The sequence below is a fragment of the Poecilia formosa genome, unplaced genomic scaffold (genome assembly GCF_000485575.1).
Source record: "Poecilia formosa unplaced genomic scaffold, Poecilia_formosa-5.1.2 Scaffold436, whole genome shotgun sequence".
Lineage (NCBI taxonomy): Eukaryota > Metazoa > Chordata > Actinopteri > Cyprinodontiformes > Poeciliidae > Poecilia > Poecilia formosa.
In genome coordinates this window covers 136,010-159,218 of record NW_006800375.1, presented here as the reverse complement: position 1 = coordinate 159,218, position 23,209 = coordinate 136,010, and the positions used below count along the sequence as shown (strand labels likewise).

General features: G+C 38.4%; 2 protein-coding genes across 4 annotated transcripts; one reads left to right on the top strand and one right to left on the bottom strand.

Annotated features, from left to right (window-relative positions):
- The first annotated feature begins 123 nt into the window (after positions 1-123).
- ankrd34ba (ankyrin repeat domain 34Ba) lies at positions 124-8,346 on the top strand. The gene is made up of 2 exons (XM_007577285.2): positions 124-716; positions 5,564-8,346. Exon 2 carries the CDS (start codon positions 5,612-5,614, stop codon positions 7,199-7,201), a length of 1,590 nt encoding a protein of 529 aa, XP_007577347.1. The 5' UTR covers positions 124-716; positions 5,564-5,611; the 3' UTR covers positions 7,202-8,346.
- Positions 8,347-9,051: 705 nt separating this feature from the next.
- On the bottom strand, positions 9,052-20,145 carry oclna (occludin a). 3 transcript variants are annotated; one of them, XM_016663655.1, is made up of 10 exons: positions 19,948-20,145; positions 19,400-19,490; positions 18,417-18,604; positions 17,950-18,374; positions 17,694-17,861; positions 12,371-12,534; positions 10,952-11,134; positions 10,684-10,855; positions 10,396-10,437; positions 9,052-9,658 (listed from the first exon to the last, which is right to left on the bottom strand). In XM_016663655.1, exons 2-10 carry the CDS (start codon positions 19,450-19,452, stop codon positions 9,560-9,562), a joined length of 1,494 nt encoding a protein of 497 aa, XP_016519141.1. In that variant the 5' UTR covers positions 19,453-19,490; positions 19,948-20,145; the 3' UTR covers positions 9,052-9,559. The 3 variants fall into 3 exon arrangements, with proteins under 3 accessions (XP_016519141.1, XP_016519140.1, XP_007577345.1); XM_016663654.1 differs by having other exon boundaries at positions 17,950-18,604; positions 19,948-20,144; XM_007577283.2 differs by having other exon boundaries at positions 17,950-18,604; positions 19,953-20,144.
- Between the last annotated feature and the right edge of the window lie 3,064 nt (positions 20,146-23,209).

Below are 23,209 nucleotides of genomic sequence, written 5' to 3'. Positions count from 1 at the left end.
TTCTGGTTCCCGCACACAGGTGCATACACACTCCCACACACACACACACACACACACACACAGAGAACAGTTCCTCCAGCACAATTACAACGTGTGCCGTCATTCGGCCTCCTTGATGGTTGTCATGGAGATGTCATTGATAAGCTGGATGAAATTATTTTTCCTTTCTTAGTGGAACTATTGAAAGTCCTGCTCGTCTACTTTTACCATTAGCGAGCCTATGCTGAATTAGAGCCCCTTTAATGAAAAGACAAACCGGCGAGGCAGCAGAGCCGGGTTGCTATAGCGCTTCACCTTGTGCGTTCATCTCTGTGAACCTTTCCTGTTCTGCCTCTCTGCAACTCTCCTGAGCTGCTGCTGCTGCTGATGCTGATGGTGCTGATGCTGTGGTGGATTAACTGTCTCTTAGACCTGCCTGACAACAAGCCTTCTCTCTCTCTCTCTCCCTCTCTCTCTCTCTCTCTCTCTCTCTCTCTCTCTCTCCATCTTTCTCTCTGTCTCTCTCTCTCTTTTTCTCTCTCTCTCTGTCTGTCTCTCTGTCTTTCATCACTTTCTTTGTCCAAGAAGAGAAGTCAGCCTGCAGAGCCTTGACTGCTGTTTCTAGTGTCTCCTTTCTCTTAGAGTGACACATACATAAATCATCTCTTCAGTTGCTGCTCTGCACCAGAAGAGTGAACGTCTGCAGGAGGATACTGATCCTGACTGACTGAAACCTGGTAAGTGGGGACACACACGCACGCACACACACACACACACACACACACACACACACACACACACACACACTCACAGTTAGGCAGGCAGCTTTTACTCTTAAACTTTACAACTTAACATAGCTTCTTTTTCTTTTTTTTTTTTAAAGAAAATATCTCTTCCTTGGAATGTGGTTGAAAATTGCAGGTAGCATATTTTTGAATAATGTCCAATTTTTGCAGAAAGTATATCATATATAACAATGTAGTTTTTTTATGATTTCTGACTAAAGCATTGTAGAGAGGATATCACACGGTGCTCGTTGGTTCTCTTGCAGGACGAACGTTAAGCTAACGATGATCAAGTGAAGTCTTCTGTCCTTTATCTCCCCTGTTTGGATAATTATTGTATAAGCTTTATGAGATCAAAGCAGGATATAAACCCTCAGTATGTGGTGAATTAGCAGGGAAGAGTAAACAAGTGGTGGGATGAGAATTTCAATGTTCAATTTGTGTCCTTCAACCTTGATATCTTGAGCTGTATTTTTTGTCTATTAAGCTGATCCTAAAACAACTTGTACAGATTTACTTTATGCTAATTTGCAGTTCATATTGTTTAAGTTTTCAGACTTTAAACAGTTATGGAGAGGTTTTGGTATTGTGTGGCTTACATGTCTGTAGTGTAGGAAGATGCTCACTTTCACACAAACAACATTTGAGCTCTGCTTTGATTCTTAACAAACATATGTTTCAAATCATACATTTTTTTTATATCAGAGTAGATGCAAAATGTTCTTGTCTTCAAACAATGGTTTCACTTCCGTTTTTGGTCCAGCATCGTCAGCCGCACCCAGGCCTCGTTACTGCCATACCTTTGGAATCAGGAAATTGCTTGAGGAGCATTCTGTCTGTTGTCAGACTGGGGAATTTGGCCCACGGTTTTTGTAAATGGCGCTTGATTTGCAGCAGATCAGCATCGGGTCAGAGCTGATGTCAGAGCTGGTCACTAACATGCTCTATTGGGGAACCATTAGGTGACCTGGGAATGACACAGAGATACCATAATCATGTCCTCTATGTGGGCCGGTGCCTCGTTGAAAGGCTGCACTGAGGTACTGTTTCATCCAAATCACTACCAGAGCCGACCTGCAGTCAGATGCTTCAGCTCACCTACCTGCATTCACTCTCTACAAAGAGGCTCATTTACACCACACCTACTGCTCTGTGTGTGTGCTGTATCACAGCCGAATGAAAAAATAATGCTCTAGTTTCTAGTGCAAATATCTTGGCATACTTAAAATAAGACAAAACAAACTTACAAGTAACTTTTCCACAAGAAATGGGAGCCTGTTTTGAGTCAATTATTTCTTAACATTGATGAAAAAGTACAAGTTTCAACTTATAACAAGACATTTTTCCCATGTTGTAAGTAAAATAATCTACCAATGAAACTGATACTTTTTCATCAATATTAAGGTATTTTTTACTTAAAACATTCTTATTCAAGTGCACTAAGACATTTGCACTAGAAACTAGACCAAAACTGCTGGTAAGATTCTGTGTTTTTACAGTCCCAGATCGTCAACCAGCTCTTTTAATCGTACCGCAGTGTTAGCTCGTGTTAACAGTCGGGAGGAACTCAAAACTAAACAACCAGAGCTTTCACAAGGCAAAGCTCTGTCAAAAAGCTGAGCGTTGCTGTTCATGTGTGCTTGATGTAACACACCTGCCGTTTAACGTGGGAGTAAGTGAGGGGGCGTCCTGATTCATTCCTCACCAGAAGTTACCTTCTTTCTTTCCCACAATTTACAACCACTTAAAAAAATCTACTCTTTAGGTTTTAGTGTTTATTTATGTTATTTGGACATTTCTGTATTATTAGAATTTATGTTCAATTCTAATAACACAGAATAGTTCAAAAATGTAAAAAAAAGAAAAAAAAAAACTCTTTGCATGACAATAGAAGCTACATTCAGCCGGTCGGAAGATACTTGAAATTGGTATTTACAGCAATAGCTTATTTATTGCATTTACTCGCTCTAGCTGCTTAATGACATTGTGGATCGGAACATTTGCTAGAAAAACTCACTTTAAAAATCAGGTTTTGTGTTCTTGTGTTCTATCCAGAAAGTCTCTCTTTCAAAATACGTTCCCTGGAGAACTGCCTTCAGTGACTTTAAATTCTTTGCAACACTTCAAAAATGCAAAATGTCTGCTTATTCTGCATATTTTTCATAAACCTCTCTCTGATGTTGAGAACCAAAATGGCTGACCACATACGTAGTGAAAAAAGGAAAGTTGTTTCAAAGTCAGATTGTTTCCAGCTACAGTTTCAGAACTCAGAAACCCTTTGCCACCAACAGATATATAAAAATATTTGGCAAATTTTATTGTTACAGGAATAATTGACTTGTCTGTCCAAGAAGCACGGTTAGACTCTAACCAAGGCAGAGTAAACCTCAGAGTGCAGAGAGCAGGAGCAACAATTAAAGTACGGCACTACTGCTTTAATTAATGACTGACTTGTGCAACCAAGCAACAGCAAAGGAAAGACTGGAGTGATGACCAAAATAGGGAACACGATTAAAGGCACACCATCTCCACCCCTTCTGTCGGAGGTGGTGTTTTGTCTGTAGCTGTCGACAAAAAGGTTTAGCATCTCAGACAAGCAGAGGGATGAAAGCTTGACCTCTGCTAATTTCCAAGTCAATGGACTCAACTTGATGCTTCCAGCTGCAGCTTAGGAAGACGAACTGCTGGAAAGTCTGACCTAACGTCCAACTCTGGATCTTATGAAAAAATATGTACCAAATAATGACATTTTGTAATGAGAGGAATAATAAAAGGCGTTAAAAAGTGGCTGTTTAACACTAATGTTAAAAGATCAGTTATTTTTTTCGTTATATTACTAAATTTGCTAATTATAAATCACTTCAAAACTTTTCCCTCATGTAATTTATCCTACAAAGATCAGCTGCTAAACAAATCCCTCCTTTAAAGATACAGTATGTCAGTAAAAAAAACATGTTTTTGACATATTTGTTCAAACTCTCACTGTAGAGTATGAGACAAATAATCTGTGAAAAAAATAAGAGCTCCTCTGCCTTCTGCCTGTGCCATCTGCAGAAATACACTGTTCCCGGATAGAAGCAACCAATCAGAGCCAGGAGGAGGGTCTTGGCGCTTTCAATCATGCTCCGGTATGAGAACAGGGAGAAAGTAGAGGAGCTTGATTGTTTCACAGGTTGTCTCATATTATACTGTCATGACATAATGACAGTTTTAACATATAGGTGCAAAACACCTTTTTTTTGTAAAAGTTGCATACTGCAGATTTAAACATATTTTGTTGAAATATCTTTTGAAATATAATAATTTCAGTAGTCAGATTTCTTCAGTCAAAGTCTATCAGAATATTTGCCCTCTGTGTTTTACAAAAGTTCTTCACATCTCTCAGACGTTGAGAAACTCTCTTCCTCTTCAGGTGACCATAACAGATGTTCTGTCAGATTTAGTTCTGGGCTTTGACTAGGCCATTTCAAAACCTTGCTTTTTTTCTCTGAAGAGATTCCTTTGTTGAGTTGCACGTATGCACGGATCCACTGTGACGCTGAACGAGGTTTGAGAGCCAAACTGGATCATGACTTCATCCACTTTAACAAAAACCTCTGTTCCATCTGAAGATAAGAACCCAGAGTCTGACGCTATCTCCATGTTTCACTGCAGGCATGCCAAACATCGGCATTGTTTGAAAGCTGAAGTTTAACTCCTTCCTCCTGGAAGATTTCAGCCTAACCTGCATGTCATTATGTCATGTCATTCAGTCTGGCAACTTCACTTCTTGGTCCAGACAAATGGACTGCAGATTGTTGTCGCATCATGAACACAAGCACAAACTGGAAATTTCTTTACAGACTGTTGGCCTCTTGTTATTGATTTTTATTTTTGTAACTTGCTCCTTTTTGGTCTGTTTATGCAACAATATCTTTTGCAGTTATTCTAATTATTTATGCAAACAAATGAACAAAGTTTAAAGAAACCCTACTGATTCATTTCTGTTTAATCCGATTCAGTGTATTTGGAGGCAGGTGTGAATCATATATATATTGTAGATTTGTTTTAGTGCCTGTGACTCATGTAGGAAAGTGTTTTGTTACAGTCTGAGACATTGGTACCTAGCATCTTATGCAGTCTAATTGAAAGAACCAAGGACAAACAGTACAAAGGCTGGCAGAATGCGGCTGCCACTGCAGAAGAAGAAGTGACAAACTGATTCTGTCTGCAGAAATAAGGACAAACTTTTCCATGTTTTCCTGTTCAAAACCTTTTATTTATTCATTTATTCAGCCAGGTATGTTGATTGAGAACACACTCTCATTTTCAACAACAGAATAATACTTTAAATATGTTTGCTTGCTTTTGGGCGCCTCGTTGTTTCAAGGGTAATATCTGGGCGTTAATTTGGGGGTTTTGTCAATTGATTGTGCCTTTTTGGGTTTATGTTGTCTTTAACTTCTTTGTGTTTTCTTTAACATATTCTGAGGTTTTCCACTTGTTTTGGCCCTGATAACTTTCATAATAAAACAGCAAGAGAAAGAATTGATTCCCGGTCATTGAGTGAAGTCCAGTTCAAACTCTTCTAATGCAAGCTGCCTTCTCAAGTGGAAGAAACTGTAGATTAAACCCAGAAAGTGGGAAACGCTTGACAGTATGAGTTAAAAACAACCTCAGGTCCAACCGTGTAAAGAATATTTAATATACCGTAAATAATGACGGTCATTGTTCTCCATCTGATTCCTATGTTAGATTAAAGTAGTATTTCTTGTGGTGCTTTACCTTGTTTTCTAAAACTGTTTTGTAATTATTCACAGAAATCGGTCCTACAACATCTTGGGAATCTTAATCTGGGGCCAGGAGGAATGGAGGCAGAAGTCTGCAATCCGGGCATAGCAGTGGATTCAGGTAACCCATTGCTAAAAGCAGTTTTCCTCAGACGACTGAGGCTCACAAGGCTGCTTTTAGAGGGCGGAGCGTACATCAATGAGAGTGACAGCCAAGGCCAGACGCCCTTAATGGTGGCTTGTCGAACCAAGCATACCGACGCCCAGAGTGCCAGTCGGGTTAAGCTGATCCAGTTTCTCCTGGAGAGAGGAGCAGATCCAAACATTCAGGATAAGGAAGGACGCTCTGCGTTGATGCATGCCTGCCGGGATCAGGCCGGTCCCGAGGTGGTGTCTTTGCTCCTGGCCAGCGGAGCCGACATCAGCTTAGAGGACCAGTCCGGAACATCGGCGTTGGTCTATGCGGTCGTGGCCGGAGACTGGAAGGTACTGAAGCTTTTGCTCGACACATGCAAGGCAAAGGGCAAGGAGGTGATCATCATAACCACTGACAAGTTTCCAAACGGAAACCTGGCAGCCAAGCAGTACCTCAGCATGCCTGTCGCCGATCCCGTTGATGAGACCAATCCGATTACAGCAGCACCTGCGTCTCCCTCTGAAATTCAGCTGATCACCTCCCCGCAGTGGACGTCCTCCTCCTTATGTCCCCCCAAGCAAGTGTTTTCCTTCAAAGAAGGACAGATCTGCGGTGCCAGCTCCCATCCGTGTTCGCCATCTCGGTTTCGAGGTCTCGGACAAGCGACGCCAGGCGGACTACAGCAACCTCTGCAGAGACTGAACTCTGAGCCTTGGTTAAAGATCCCAGCGTCTCTGCTTACTGAACCACGCCAGGCAACTTTTAACCTGACTGAAAATATTTCCTTCACAGTCCCCAACCTTGAGAGGGACAGCAGCAATAGCCCCAAAGGCTTCAGACATTATGGAAGAAGATTAGCAAAGGATAGAAGCATAGAAGATGGCAAGAATGACTGCAGTGAACACGAAGGAGACGTGATTTCTTTATCAGGTCTGCTTTCATCCCACTCTGCCTCTCACCCCAACCTGCACTCTGAAACTCATGGCACAGACCCAGCTGCCAGCTCTTCAGCTCTTTGTGGTGGCAGCAACCTTGGTGCGACCTTTCACGGCTTGGCCTCATCGAGCCTTAATCATGTCATACAGACACATAAGCTGAGCGCAGACATCTACGGCTCCGACCCACAGCTAGCTGTGGATCTTCAAAGTCTCTCTGAAGAGCAGAGAGACAAAGCACCGTTAGATGGCAAGAAACTGGCGCCGCTGCGTTGCTCGACCACGATGGGCTCTAGAGACTCCCTGAAAGGCCACAGCAAGAGAGTGTTCTCTTTGTATGAGCGCAGGGGGTCCGGGACGTTCCTGTTGGATCACAACCATCAGGCCAGGCCTAGATCTCTGCCACCGCTGACCAAAAACCCCAACGTCAACGTTGCTAGTAATGGTTTGGGCAACGGAAGCTGTTTCTCCGAAAAAAAGCTCGGTCAGAAGGGTTTCCTGCCCTGCGCCCCGCCTGGACAACCGAAGGAACTGACCCGGAGGATGCTGTTGAGGAGACACTCGATGCAGACCGAACAGTTCAAAAGCTCGGTCTGAAAATGAGGCGACAGAGACAGGGAGTGTTCACTGTGTTCAAGGCGGCTTCTGTTGTGAAATCATTGTGAAATTTGTTATGAAAAGTAAAAAATAAAACAAACACACCCTGGGCTTGACAAAGAAAACAGACAACACAGTACAGTGCTGTGAAAGAGTATCAATCCCCCTAAAGACTTCTTCTTTTTTTTGCTTTTCTGGTAAACTTAAATTTTGCAGATGGCAAGACAAACATATCTAGACCAAATATGATGAGCAATTTCCTATGTTTATCTGTTTTATTAGTGGAAATGTAATAACCAAACCAACACCCTCTGATCCAAAACCTGGTTGTCCCGCCCTAATGAGCAACAACTCATAAGAGTGAGACAAGAGATTAAATGTTTGCAATCACTGAGTCAATGAGAAAATCCTGAAGAGGATAATTGATTCTGGAACTTAAGCTCAAGTATTTTGTGTTATGCATCGTCACTTGTCGATAAAGAAGGCTTGTACATTGGCCAGCTTTATAAACCACTGAAAACACATTTTTACTCTTTGGTTTAACGTTTTAGTGATGCTTTAATGTTCTGATATAGTCTTCATGTGCTTGTTGTCATAACCCCAATTTTTTTATCCTATTTTAATTTAGCTCCATTTTATCTCATCCTTCTTTGTTTTCTTATTAATTTCTTATTTCTTACTTTGATTTCTTTGTTTATTGCAACTTGTTGTACAACCATTTGACAAGAAAAGGATGCAAATCACAGCGCCAAGTCTTCGTTTGATTTTGATCTTCTGATAATTGTTGCTAGCAAGACTGGCAAAAGGTGCAGATTTACGTAAGACCAAGCTGGTTTGGACGACTTCTTCATACTTGAAAACTCGTTTTTGAATCCAGTTCTTCTTCACAGCACTGTACCTCAGTGACAGTCCAACGCCAGGATATGCTATGTTGTTTGTTGCTTCAGGTTCTGTCCACACTATCCCAGATCCCAGGTATGTTGTAATAATGATGGTTTGTCCTCTCTGTGTACCTCTCATCCACATCTAGATAGATTTTGGGGGATAACTTAAAAAAAAAAAAAATACAGTCTACCAATGTAGAGGTTTTGGAAATGCTAAAATATCAGCCTAATTCATTCTCTCTCACCATCTGTGCTTAAAAATTAAAAAAATTAAAAACTAGCAGTGGAGCCTTTTGTCAAGACTTTCCCAATGTTTCTCATTTCTGTATTGTTTCCATGAAACTTTCAAGCATGAACTGAAAGGCTTAAACTTTATGTTGTCTGTAATAACTAATGTATCACCTTGAGCTTGATGGAAAGTAAATACATCCTCAGAGTGGAGGAAGGTCCCAGTTAGGCAATTTTAGCAGACTTTACTATTTAAAACTCAGCTTTTTTTTTTCTTTTAACCAAACAACTTGAACATACAGTTTCCTCTTGTTTTGATGTCCAGCAACAAGTGGAGGAATAATGTTGTTTTCTGCTCTGCTCTTGTATAAAAGACTTTATCACAACTTTCCAATGAAGAGACAGTGCAGGATCAAAGCCTGAATTCAAGCCTGTATTTAAAGTTTTACTTTCAAAAGTTACAAAAGCAGACACTTTCAGAAACATTGGTGACGATGTGTGCAGGATTAGAAAATGAATAGCAGTTATGCCCCCTTGTGGTAATAATGACCAATGAATTACAAGGCGCCAATTTACACTGGATATTAATAAAAAATGCTATAAAATGTCTGAATGATGCTGCTGTAAAAAAAAAAGAAAGAAATCTTCATATTAATGTTTAAAAAATGTTTGTGAAATTCTGTTGCTGACTGCAAATGTTTAAAATGTTTGTTGCTCAGTTAAAAAACAAAAACAGTGTTCAATAAAAGATTTTATTCAAATAAAAATGCATCACAGATCATTGCAAAACGTATCACAGCATAAGAGATATGCTAATATTCCAAACTGTGTACAAGAGAGAACCTTTACAAAACCACAACCCGCATATTTACAGTCATTTTACAGTGAAATAGTAATGAAAAATCAATCAGCTGAGATCAATTTGGTGTAGGGGAACCTACTATAACCAAGCATTATTTTTCATATTCTGTTCTCTTAAAAGACAAGTCGCAAAACTCTTCCACTAGACAATAAATATGTGTGATGATAATCACTCAAAATACAAACAACGGCATAATACAAGAAAAAAAAATCTGTTTCTGTGGTGCTAAAAAACATAAAATACAACCAAGCTGTCACAACTTTCATGTAAATCACCCTATCTTTGTCCTTTGGAGACAAACTTACTGTCAAAAACAAAAAAGTGCTAACCCAGATTTACAGCTGTCCTTCCTGCACTTGACAAGAGTCATTAATCCAGACTCATTCAGGTCCTGCGGTCGTAATCACTGACCATCTTCTTGATGTGGTTCAGTTTGTGCTTCAGATATTTACACCTGCGCTTCTTCACCTGGTAATCTGCAGACTGAAGAGACAAAATAAAGTTTATATGAGCAAGAAGGGAAGAAAGGAGGAGTACACTGCAAAAACAGTCTAGTTTCCAGTAAAAACATCTCCGTACACTTGAATCAAGACGAAACCAACTTCATATAGGTGCTTGTTTTAAATCAATCATTCCTTAATATTGATGGTAAAGTACCCAGTAAAATACCAGTTAATTATTTCACTAGTAGGAAAACAATTTCTTGTTATAAGTAAAATTATTACTGCTAATAGAAAAATTATTTACTCCATTGTTTCTCCTTAGAATTTTGACTTTGATCTGAGAACAAAAAGTCAAAATTCTGAGAAAAAATTATGAACTGAGAAAAAAAAGAATTTTGTGACAAAAATTATGAATTTTGAGTGAAAAAAAATTACAATTTTGATTTTCTTTTCTGAAAAGTACTGAATGCTACAGCCATCATATTTTTATTACAAAACACAGCCTGCAGTTTTCTGAATGCGTCAATGTGTATGGAAAGAAAAGCTTTCAAAGCCCACTTGTAATTATTTGAACACAACTAAACCTTTTTGAAAGCAATTTCCTCTAAGACGTTATATACGCTTCCTCACTGAGCTGGTGGTGATTTGTGATTGGAAACCAGGGCGCAGAAGCTGAAGCAACATGAAAATGTCCTGCAGAGGAACAGTCTCGTCTTGTGTTGTCAAAGCTCTCCTGAAACTAAACTGTTTAGTTATAACCTTAACAATAAAACTCACCTTCTTGATTCTCTTCAGCTTGTTGTACTCATCCAGAGTGTCCTGTTAACAAGCAAACACACATTTCAACATGTAGCTTTGTCGAAAAATAAACAGGATTTTTCTGCTTGTTGTTGCCTTTAAAATGAGGCTAAAAACCTTTTTATTTGCTTTTGCTGACTCTGCTGTTTTTTTTAATGTAGGTTGTTTTTAACTTCTATCTAGAAACACTTTGAGTTGCCTTTGGCTGGACGATAAATAAAAGTTGCCCATCTCAGGAAAACACTGCTGTGTTTTGGGAGTCCTCACCAGGAACTGTGGGCTTCCCTCCTCCAGCCCGTCCAGCTCTCTGTCCAGATTGGACAGGTCCTTGTTGAGGATGTCCAGCTCCGCCTGCAGGTCTTTGTACTCCAGGTGGTCGCGGTCGAACTCCTGCTTGTAGCTGTTGCGCTCCTGCTCGTTTGCTATTGGCGGGAACTCGCTGCGGGAGGGAGGACGATTAGATCAACTTTAATCTTTCACAGAACCGTATATGAGAGTCTCAGCTTTGCTTGACGTGTCCCGGTTGCCTGGCTACCTGTCGAAGTCGTTGTCGTCCAGCTCGTCCCCAGACGAGTTGTAGTCTGTGTCGTAGTCCTGCCCGTCGGCGCGGCGTGGCCGTCCTGCGCGCCTCTTTTTGGGCCGCCCTGTTGAGCTCGTGATCTCCGAGCTGCTGCTGCTGTAAGGGGCCTCGTTCTGCAAGGGCCTTTCAACCATAGGTCTGTGAAGGAAAGAATTTAAAACCATTATTATATTAATATTAGATGCAGGGCCAAGTTTTACTAAAAGCAAACATCCTGAGACGAGACGAAGCAAAACTTTCTAAACAAAAGCAGAATTACAGATTTTCATTTGGAGGCGTCCCACACTAACATGACACCAGTTGCTTCATCATTCATAAGCTACTTTATGTGTAGCATACCTACTATCATTTGTAACTATCATACCAGTGTTTATTATGTCTTACAATCTTACAAAAGTAGCAAACAAAGAAAATGTTTGGATTTTGAGATGCAGAGTGGCATTTGAGTGTAAACCTGCCACAATGAACATAAAAAAATAAAATGAGCTTAATCATTTCCATTCTCATTACTAATACTTCTTGAATGGCAATTTTGTTTACAGTGACATCACAATCCATTTTAGTTGTGGTTCCGGTTGTGTGTGGTTTTTATTTACATTTTATTTATTGTTATTGGTTGTTGTGATTTATATTTGAATATTTAAAATATCGTCCAGCTCCAGCGTGAGATGTTCTTCACAGAAAATAAACTTTATTGGCCTTTGAGAGTGTAAACTCGCCCTATTGGGCCGTTATGAATATATCACTAGAAAAATGGTCTCAAAACAACATTATCGCAATATTATTTGGGAGAATTCATCGTCCAGTAAAATCTGTTAGTGTTACAGGTCTTTTTAAGTGTGACATGTTATTTTAATTATTTAAAAGCAACATCAGCTGATAAACTCTAAATTTACAGTAAGCATGTTTGATATCTTATATTTCTCCAACAGTGGAAGAGATTCCCTGTTATTTCTATACAAACTATAAAAAATAAAGAAATTGGGGTTTTTTTCATGTGTAAAAGGATTTACTTTGTATTATTCATTATTATTTACTTTATAAATATGTATATGTCCTCTTGGGAGCCCCCCAAGAGGACCCCAAGAGGACCCTATAGTTGGGCCCCCACATCCAACTATGTAGGGTGTGGGGACCCTACAAAGTTGCATAACTCAACTACTACTAGACACTGTCATCTTCCCTCAGCACAGAAACATTTCCCATAGTTTCACAGTGAAAGTAAGACATGACTCATGTCTCAGTTGGTTTTGGTCTCGTGAACTGCTGTCTTTTGTTACAGCGTCACTTCCACAAACGCTTGCTGATTTTCCACTAGCAAGCAATAATCCTTTCAAACACACTGTTTTAGTAGCATTAAGTATGAATCCTCACTGTGGGGTGTAGCTTATGGGGGGTTTGTCATAGTTGCTCTCATCATCCAGGTAACTCCTGGAGCCTCTCCGCTTCTCGGGGTAGTCTGAGTGGTCTGAGTGGTCTGGATAGTCTGGGTAGTCTGCAGCTAGGGCCTCTTGAGGAGGAGCAGAGACGTTGTTCACCTTCAAGAGAGATTCAAACAAAAACATCACATTAAAGATTTTATCATTTTTTTAAGCTTTATTTTGCTGCACATATTAATCAACATGAATAATTAGCCAGAGAGGCTAATTTTCATCTGAAGTCTCCCAGCAGGTTGATAGAAGAGATAAAAAAATAAATTACTATTAAAATGCATTACAACATACATGACCTATGATTTATGACAGATTTCAATATGAAGCTAAAATAGTGTAATTTCCGGTAAATGTTGATAACAAAAATTTAAAAAAGTTAAACGTATAAGAAAAAAAAACTGTTGATTTAAAAATTAGTCCAAGTGTGAATCTGGAAGTTTATTTGCCAAATTGCGTCTTTTTCTTAACCAAATAAGTGCCGTTACTTTGGATAAGACAAAACTATTTACAAATATCTATTGTAAAAGTTTCTGTGATTATCTACATGTATATTTAATAAGTGAATAATAGTTTGGAGGAAGGTCTTGGTTTTGACATTTTTAGATGACTGGTATCGATTTCCCCGGTAAAGCGAAACTTCAGGTCTATTGTCTGGAGTTTCTGCAAGTCATGTTGCAAACAATCAGATCCTGTTTTGTGCACAGCTGCAAACTACTTTAACTTGTGAGCTAACAATCAGAGATCTGCTCTAAACCCCCTTTTATAAATTTAATTAATTTTTTTTTTCAAATTTCACAACGATGTTCACAGTAACTGAGTCTATTGGTCGTTTTACTTCCCCGTCTGTCTGTGTCCCTGAGGGCAAAACACAGATATCTACAGATGTCTCCCACCAAGTGTTCAGAAAGCAGCTGAAACAACAGGCGTTCAATTTTATGATGTTAATAGCAAAGTCTGGAAGGCAAGAAAACATTTTCTGAAAGCTTTGTCCACACTTCATGTCTTTCAGCGTCAATTGCATTTGATTTGCAATTTTCATTTTGATCATTTTTAGGTCAATTTTAACAACTGCAATAAAAATGAGCCTGTTTAGATAACTTGAACATATTTACATTATGTGATGTTGATTAACGTGTACCGTCCTTTGACAAATAAGTAAATAAATAAATAATAGCTGTAGCAGTAATTAAATTTTTTACAAAGCGAAACAAGTCATATCAAAACTGACATGTTATTATTAGCCTAGCACTTCAGCAGACTGCTTTGTTAAAAAAAACAAAAAACAACAAAAAAAAAAACATTATCCAAATCAAGATTGTTGTTTATTGAAGACCATGGCCTTATGAATCAAGGCAAATACGTATTTAGAAGAATATAAATTAAACCTGTTTTAGGAGATCCGTTTTTTAAATACCGCAGTTTATTTCTTAAATCTCTTGTGGACAAACTATTTGTGCAGTCAAGAAAAAAATATCAATGCCGTTGTGTGTGCTGCAGTTAGGCAAATGTGATATTTTACTGTACGATATAGGGGAGTTTTTAAGGATTTACATGGCATGAATTTGACTTTAGTACCAGGACTCTGACTGTGCTAATGCATTATCTTGAATGACTCAATAAAAGGGGACGGAAAGTTTTTGATCTGGACTTCCCAAGTATCCGTTCCTAACAAAACTGCTTTGTAATAAATTTCTAATTGATTATATAAAATTGGACACATTTTAATATATTTAATGAAATCCCTAAATAACTAATTCTGAAAACTTATGAAGCATTCCAAATATTAAGTTGTCTAAGTTGTCTTCCTTAGACAACTTAAAGTGAAACTTTTAAACGCTTTAATACCCAATAAATTATATTCTGTATATACAGATGCTTTTGATCCACCCTGTTTCCACTTCAGTTACAATATTTTGCTTTCTTTTTTTTCTCCTCATTTTGCAGTGACAGACCACCAAAGCCCTGATTGAATAAGAAAACTGTCCATTTAAAACTGTTGTTTTACCTTTATATCAGTTTCTGGAATGGCCACTTTGACAGACTCTTGCTTGAGTAAATCCACTGAATTTCTGACATTTCTGGCATGATACACCTGTATGAACTTGCCCTTTGTTTTATAACTAGGCTACACCCAGAAAAACAGGAAGCTCGCCCCAAAGAGGTCTCTGCAGTCTGCATAAGCAGTTTCAAATAGGTTATCACAAACACCAGCAGGGAAAATGTCTGTGGTTCTTAGTATCATGCTGTTGTTGTTGTGTTATTGGTCCAACTGCTGAGTGGTATACAGTAGAGCAGCAGTCTGGCCTGTTTTTCCTGTTTGCTGCTCTGAAGTGAGCTGAAATACTGGGACTTGGCAGAACTGAATCTCATCATAATTCCCATCAAAAATGACTCACACACTCACACTGCTCACTCCGTAACGTTATGAAACACATTTCAAAAGTATCATCGAAAAGCATGACTCATTGCTAAATGTAAACACTGACATTTCAAACAGTGGAAACGTTCGCGGCTAATATGTTCAGAATGTCGATTCCTCTGATTACTTGAGCCAAACTGAAACTGTTATCAGTCTGCATGCCACGCCTTGAAACTGTAGATGGAAGCACTTTAAACTCCACCTTCTTCACTGTTCATAAACACAAGACACTAACTAAACTGGTTTTACCACTTATTACCTTCACTTCCGTCACCTGCTGACAGTCCGAGAGCACATGAGCAGCCTAGAGAGAGATTCTTTCTAGAAAGAAAGAATCCACAAGCTAACCCTTTTTTTTTTAAGCATTAGCTTAGAGGTTCTGCTAAGGCTTAGGCGTGTAAAAGTCCAACGTTTTTAGTTGACTGGACATCTTCCAGCCAACTAAGTAAACCGATCAAAGTGTCCACGTTAAATCAAGCCAATTAAACCTGCAGATGTATCAGACTACAATGTTTACCTAACCATTAAAGCCGTCGGTCAACGAACAAACAAAATTTAGATCGGCAGCACCTAAAACCATTTATGTATCCATTTTACGTCTGCCTGATGTTTGGCTACTTAAACTACAAAAAGACAACATTTTACCAAGTACTTTGATCTAGTTTCTAGAGCAAATATTTAAGTACACTCTAAATAAGACAAAAGTAACTTATAAGTACCTTTTCAGCAAGATATGCGAGCTTGTTTAAAGTCAGTAATTCATTAATGTTAATTTTAAAAAGTACTAGTTTCACTGGCAGATTATTTCACTTGTAGCATTTTCACCATAATATGAGTGAAATAATCTGTCAATGAAACTAGTACTTTTTTTATATCAATATTAAGGAATTACTGACTTTAAACAAGCTCACATATCTTGCTAAAAGTAGGTCTGTCACAGGAAGCAATAAATCAATTAATCGCATGATCAATTAAAACAAACTCAATTTCTATTTTCACAATTTATTGTTATTTCTGTTGTCTCTCTTTCTACCAAAGACTAGATTATTTGTAGTTTCTGTTGTTTTGTTTATCTTATTTATTTATTTTATATTTAAAATGTCTCCCAGTTCCAGTGTTAAATGTTCATCAGAATTTAAAGTTTATACATCTTTGAGAATGTGTTCTTGCATTGTATTGCCATTACCATTATATTAATTGAAAAACGGTCTCAAGAAAACAACAATAATATTATCATTTATCGCAATAACATCTTGGGCAATTTATCATCCAGCAAAATTTGTTACCATGACAGGTGTACTTACAAGTTAGTTTTGTCTTAAAGTGTACTATGATATTTGCATTAGAAACTAAACCAAAACTCCTTGTTAAGACTTTGTGCTTTTGCAGTGTTAGTGGAATGGTTTGTGCTTGGTAAGCAGAAAAAAAAAACATTGTTTGCACCCCCATCAACCACCCTTCATCACATCTCCATGATGACTCGGCACAAGAAATAAATTGAGAGGAACTTAGTTTTGCATTTGTGAAACACATAAATACCAGAAAAATGTTAATGGTGTTTTCAGTTCATTTTATCTATTTATCTATCATTTTATCGTTTGGAATAGCTATCCAAACGAACCAAACTGTTTCATTTGAAAATAATTCACATCCCAAATACCCTTGAAAAATCATGGATTAACTGTCATGTTTTTTTTTTTGGCCAAATATCTCTCATCCACACCTGTAGCTCTCACTGCTACACTTGTAGAATCATCAAATTAAAAATGATCTGTCTTCCAACATGAGACAGGCTAAAGGTTATAAACGCATCTTATCCTGATCTAAAGAAATTCAAGAAGAAACAAGAAGCAAAGTCACTGACGGTCAAAATCTCAAAAGGGTTTTAAAGCAAATCCCAAGGTTTTCAATTCTCAGTCAATCACAGTGTGAGCCAGTCTCCATGGCGATGAATCTGATTACCAACCACAGTTACTCCAAGAGTGCATCGACAACTCATCAGGCAGGTCACAAAACAACCAAGAACAACGTCTCAAGCTGCCCATGTAGGTCGTTGTTAGTGGTGTTAGTTTCAAAGCCCAACAAAAAGAGCCCAAAGGTCCTGCTGACATTTAGCAAAAACATATAATCAATCCAAGATTTTTGGAAAATATGTTCTGCGGACTAACAACACAAAGGTGGAATGTTTGATCAAGTTCTGCTTTTCCAAACTTTTGAAAGGTGGATTATGGTGGTGGTGTGATTGTCTGGGTTTGGATGACTTCCTATAATTGATGGAACCAAGAAACCATGAACCATAATATCACTGTCTCACAAAACAAAAACACTCATTGTCTAATAGATGTTCTAAAGGGTGACATGAGCAGCTTTTAGGTTAAAGGGGTAAATACTTTTTCCACATTGGGCACAGTTGGTTGGGTCAGCCTTTTTCCACCTAATCAATGAAATAATAATTTAAAAAGTAAAAAAAAAAATCAACTGTGCTTTATTTGTACTAAGGTTGACTCCAATTTAAAACCATAGGTTATATTACCTGAAGCATTAAATGGAACAGGGCAGAGCACTGATCCTTACAATCAGATGCAAACAGAATCTATGTCTCCATCTATGTCTCGTGCTGAGTCATAATGGAGCTGATGTGATGGAAACAAGAACAAATGTTTTCTGCATTCCAAGCAAAAACTAAGTACACTTCCCCTTTTCTGAAAATAAACACCTGGCAGAAGTTGATTGGACAGAGAAATGGCAAATGTGTTTTCAAAACTTTGTAGGCCGATCTGCTCTCAACTCGCCCATATGGAAGAGTTCAAAAAGTAAAGTATGAAGACTATACTCCATCACTCACCCACGCCTCAACGTCCTCAGGAGGTGCAAGATCATCCACAACTTTGACTTTCTTCCACAAGATGTTCTCTTTTCCATAGTTGTTGATCTTTTGCCGAGTCTTGAGGGCGAAGACGAGCATGATGATCAAAGCTGCGGTCACCAAGAAGCCGAACACAACGGCGATGGCCTGAAGTGGAACATAAACCACAGAGTGTGAGTTTATTTCACACGCAGGACGCGTGTTACAGGATGACGCCAATGTTGCGAGGGTTTACCTCTTGTGGTTCCACCACACAGTAGTGGTAAAGGTACTGGTTCTGAAAGATTCCTGACACCTGTTGTTGTTGATATGGAGCACACAGAGCCGCAATCTGGCTGCCGTAAACTGTCGAGGTCTGGGATGAGGGGTTTATTGCCACCAAGTACACGATGGTGGCAATGAGCATCAACAGTGCCAGGATGGGACAGATGATCAACACGGCCAAGTAGAACTTCCTGCTCTGAGACAGGCTCTGATGAGACACGATGATGATAAAGACGACCAGGGAGAAGATGAAGACAAAGGTGGCCATTGCGATCATAAACCCTTTCCCGGAACGCGGGTCATTGTAGTTTCCCCCAATTGAACCGTAGCCATAATTGGTTCCAGCTCCATAGTAGCTAGATCCTCCATACATTCCTCCAGATCCTCCATACATTCCTCCAGATCCTCCGTACATTCCTCCAGATCCTCCATACGTTCCTCCAAAGTTGGACATGGCCTGACTGTCATACGCCAGTGTTGAGGCAACGCAGGCAAAGATGGCCACACACAGCACAAGGGTAATGATGGCCATGATTTTAAGGATTCCTGGAGGCGAGGACCAGCGGTAGAAGTGCTGGAACTCATCGTCAGGGTAATAAGAGTAGGCTGGTTGAGCAGGTCCATTACTGGAAGAGGAATAAATAAACCACTGTTACAACCCAAACTACAATGTTTAGATTTCATTAATAAGTGGACAGTGCAGAAAACAAATCTCAGAGATTTTGGAGCAGATTTCTTATTTGTTTTTGTTGTTGTTGTTGCAAGATTCTGGTTCTGATGTCTGTCTTACAAATAAGTTAATACAGTCATAACCATGAGATGAATTTTAAAAGCAGTAATACTTCTTCCTGTTTCTATCCGTTACAGTTCAAACAACAACAAAAAAAAATGCTTATCGAGTAATGGTGAGCAAAAAAATTAAAAATGCATTTGATCCAATATATTCAAAGAAGACACTTTAATACACATATGGAAGAGGATTAGGACCACTGGGGGAAAAAATATTTCTTTAATCTCAAATTTGGACTTTTTTCAAAAAAATCTTCAATGACAGAGATGGGAGTTGTGCTGGAGGAGAACTAGAACTTTATGAAGACAAATGTCAGGTATAAATGATTTTTTAAAATATTTATTTGGCATAGATCAGAGTAGAAACGGCCTTTACTCTCCAGTAAATGAGACATTCAGGTGTAACAGCAGCACCAGGTATAAAGATTCACACAAAAAGTTCTTAAAAAAGTGTTAAAAGCAATATAAAAAAGCAAGATTAGCAATAATAACAATAATAGTAAAAATTAAAACTGACAGTTAAATTGTGCTTCTTTTACTGCTACAACGTCAACAGTTTCATGAGGGTTTGATGAATATCGACAGAAAAACCCTAAATAAACAACAACAAAAACAAACAAACAACAACTTACTATCTATCATCCTCTTCATAGGGAGGGGGGCTTCCATTGGGTTTGGAGGACATCGCTGTTTGATCCACTAAACAGTGCCAATCAAAACAACCTGCAAGAAGTTTTCTGTTAGACTGGATATACCAAATCCATGTTATCAAACTCTGTTAAAGGTACAAATTATGCTATTATGTAAAAACATGTCACTTTTAATACTCATTTTAAAGTGAATCTGCGACCATCCACGCAACAGACAAATTGCGTGAAGCACTTGTCCCTTGACAGGAAATGTTTCCTGTCAAGACTGTGGTCAATTCAGTTGACGGTAACTTTCTCCTTTAAAGATTGACTTTGCGCATACATGACGCATTACGGTAACAGAACAGAGGCGCACTTGCACGCGAAGAAAATGAAATAGAGAGCAAAAGAGACGCATGGCTATCAAAAGTGCATATTTATGACATACCAATTACTTTTACATACATGTACTATACCCAGACTAAATATTCCATGTCTAAACCTCGTGGCATTGAACAAAATTGTTTGTGTCTCTCATTAAAGGTGTTTACAGTACCTTAATTGAATTGAAGCTGAATCGACCAAAACGCCGCTGGGCTCCGCTGGACTTTTTACCACTGAATCCAAAGAGTTTTGAAGAACTGAGATCGTCTCTTTCCCTGTTGCTGTCAGGCTCGTCTCCTCTGAAATGTCTCTAGTGAAACCGCAGCAGCTGCTGAAAACAACCCGGGCCACACCTAGAGAGCTGCGCTCTCGGTTATCTTAGCTCTGCCCCTCCCGACAGGTGTTTCACTGAACTGAACCAGACCGGATGCTCATATTTGGAAATGCAAGGTGAGCGTAGTAACACAGACAGAACGGAATGTTTACCTGGTGTAGAGGCACCTATAGTACCTAGGACACTGTCATCTCTTTCCACCCGTTTCCTGTCTGGTTACTTTGAATAAACCCCATCACAATATCTAAAACATAAAGCTTACCGAAGTAAGTGAACGTAAAACGACCATAGTGAACCATTTTCACTTAGTAACAATCAACAAGCTACCTCACTTGAAGTTGGCATCCGATTAACATCTTCCGAGTTGGCGCGTGACTAAAAGGCTATTCCGCTACTTTCAATTATTCTTTTTAATTTATTTAATTTTTATTTAATACGCTCTAAAATCTAAAACACTTACGGTCAAGCCGCAAATGTTTTTTTTTAACTGTAACTTTATTATTATTGCGGACTAAATATTTAATTTCTAGATAAGTTAAATCTAGTGGTAGATCTATTACATAGACTACTCAGACACAGGATTATTTTATATATAAATAAAATATCGCAGAAAATACATATGGGTTTGTAAAATCTTTATCTGCCAAATAAAATACTGATTCTAAGGCGTTTTATGACCAAAGCCCTTTGTGATAATAAAGTAATGGTATAAACCTCAAGTCAAGTTTAATTGTTATTTTATAACAATTAAATTATGTTGTTTAAATATTGCATATTTCAGCAACACTGCAGTTCAAAGTGCTTTACATGATAGAAATATAATACAGTAACCAATTAGGAAACAAGTGAGCATTTATCGTTTATCATTTATTGTGATAAATTTCTTATCATGTTAAGAATTTTGATTTATTATTGCCGCGATAAATTCAATTTAATGTTTAGCCACTCAAAACTGTCTGCATTGTCAATATTGTTCGTTTTATTTTTCTTCTCCACTGTTTGAGTATCAATCAATATCAATACATTTGAAAATATGATTAAATGCAGTTACTGTGAGTAGTTAGTGATACAAAAGTCAAAGAACACACTCTGAACCGCAGTAATTACAATTTTATAATTAACGGACTTTCGGTTCCCTCAGATCAGAGATGGTAGAAGTATTTCATCTGTTGCCTACAGAAGGCACTGTAGAGTGTCTTTGAGCTCTGTGTGACGGTAAACATGGGAGGAAAGAGAGTCAACTCATATTTAGGTTGATGTGATAATGACACAGGCGAGCTGAGAGTTATCAATATAAGGTTTACCTTGACAACAATAAGTGCTTAAACAATTACATCTGAATTCCAATAATTTATACATTTATATTGGTAAGTATGCTATCAAATGGACTGCCTACAAATTACAGTGAGTAGCAAAATTAAGACTGAATATGAATGATATAAATATAAGTAAAATTTCCACCTAAGGAAAATAATTCACTCTAACTTAAAAATATGTAAATGTTCAAAATTATATTTACACAAATAAAGCAACATCTACTATGATAGCATACTATTAAAATGAATATATTTACTAAAGGCTATAATAAATAACTAATATTTTTATCAATTAGCAAGACGTGCAGCATGGTTTGTATTTTTGATCATACAGGGCAATTTCTACTTTGACTTGCAGAATGTGAAATAATGTTTGCCTCCTTCCTAATTTACTATTTTTTTGCATGTTTGTCACACTTTGCTGTTTCAGAACATTAAACCAGTTTAAATGTATCAGTCAAAGAAAACGCAGGTAAACACAAAAGGAAGTTTTTAATTGAAGGTGTTTACTATTAAAGGGGAAACAAACTGTTCCCAATCAATACTTCACTTAAATGGGACTGGTCTGACAAAGTGACTAAAGCTAGACATCAGAGATCCAAAGAAATTCAGGGACAAATGAGATAGAATGTAATTGGGATCTACCAGTCTGGAAAGGGCTTTAGTTTTAGTCCCTAAAGCTTTGGGGGTCCAGGTAATCACAGTGTTCAACACAGTGGTGAAACCTCCCAGGAGCAGCCGACCCATCAGAATTAACCCAACGGCAACGCACTGACTCATTCAAGAGGTCACAGTAGACCCCACAACAACATCTGAAGAGCTGAAGGACCCACATGTCTGTCAAGTAAAGGGGAATTTGGCCTCCCTCCCAAGAGAAGTCCAGATTTAAAGAGTACTTTGTTGACAGAACAAAGTACTGTAAGGCTCTTCTCAATTTCCTAACAACACATCATGATGATCCTAGACTTCCGGGAAAACATTCTGTGGACTGACGAGACCAAAGCCGAACTCTTTGTAAGGTATGTGTCACGTTACATCTGGTATGAAAGTAACACATTTCAGAAAAAGAACAGTAAAACATGGTGGTGGTAGTATGATGGTCCGGGGCCGTTTTGCTGCTTCGGGATAATAAATGGAACCTTGAATTCTGCCATCAACCAAACCATCTTCAAGGAGAACTGATGTGGCATAATCTTAAAAAGGCTGGAAAACCTTCCAGTGTGTCTGAATTAGAACAATCCTGCAAAAATGATTGAGCGGCTAAAATTTCTCCACAGCTGGAAAACACTTGTAACCCTTGACTGGAGTTGTTGCTGCTAAATGTGGTCCAACCAGTTAGTAGCTTTAGGGGGCAATCACTTTTTCACACAGAGCCATTGAGGTTTGGATTCTTTTTCTCTCCTCATAAACACCATTTAAAGCTGCAGTTAGCGCAGATCTCAGATAAATTACCTGAGCAAGCCCCAACTTGTCCTCTGAACGTTATACAGTAAAAAACAGCAGCTGAGAACTTAGATCAGAGTCTCACCACATAAATATTTAGGTTGTATATCAAGGCAGAATTTGAATTATTCTCTTAGTGCGTTGTGTTTTCTTTTTGAAGTCATTTGAGTCGCCTCCTACTCGCCATTGCAGAAAACACAGGAGCTTTAACATTAGCCTTCAACATCCAGGCCTTTTACAACCCATCCCAGTTTCTGTGTCTCATACAGGACTCAAGATAATGTAAGCAAAGAGAGCCAACAAAAACATTTCCACTTGATTCCATTTGATTGATTG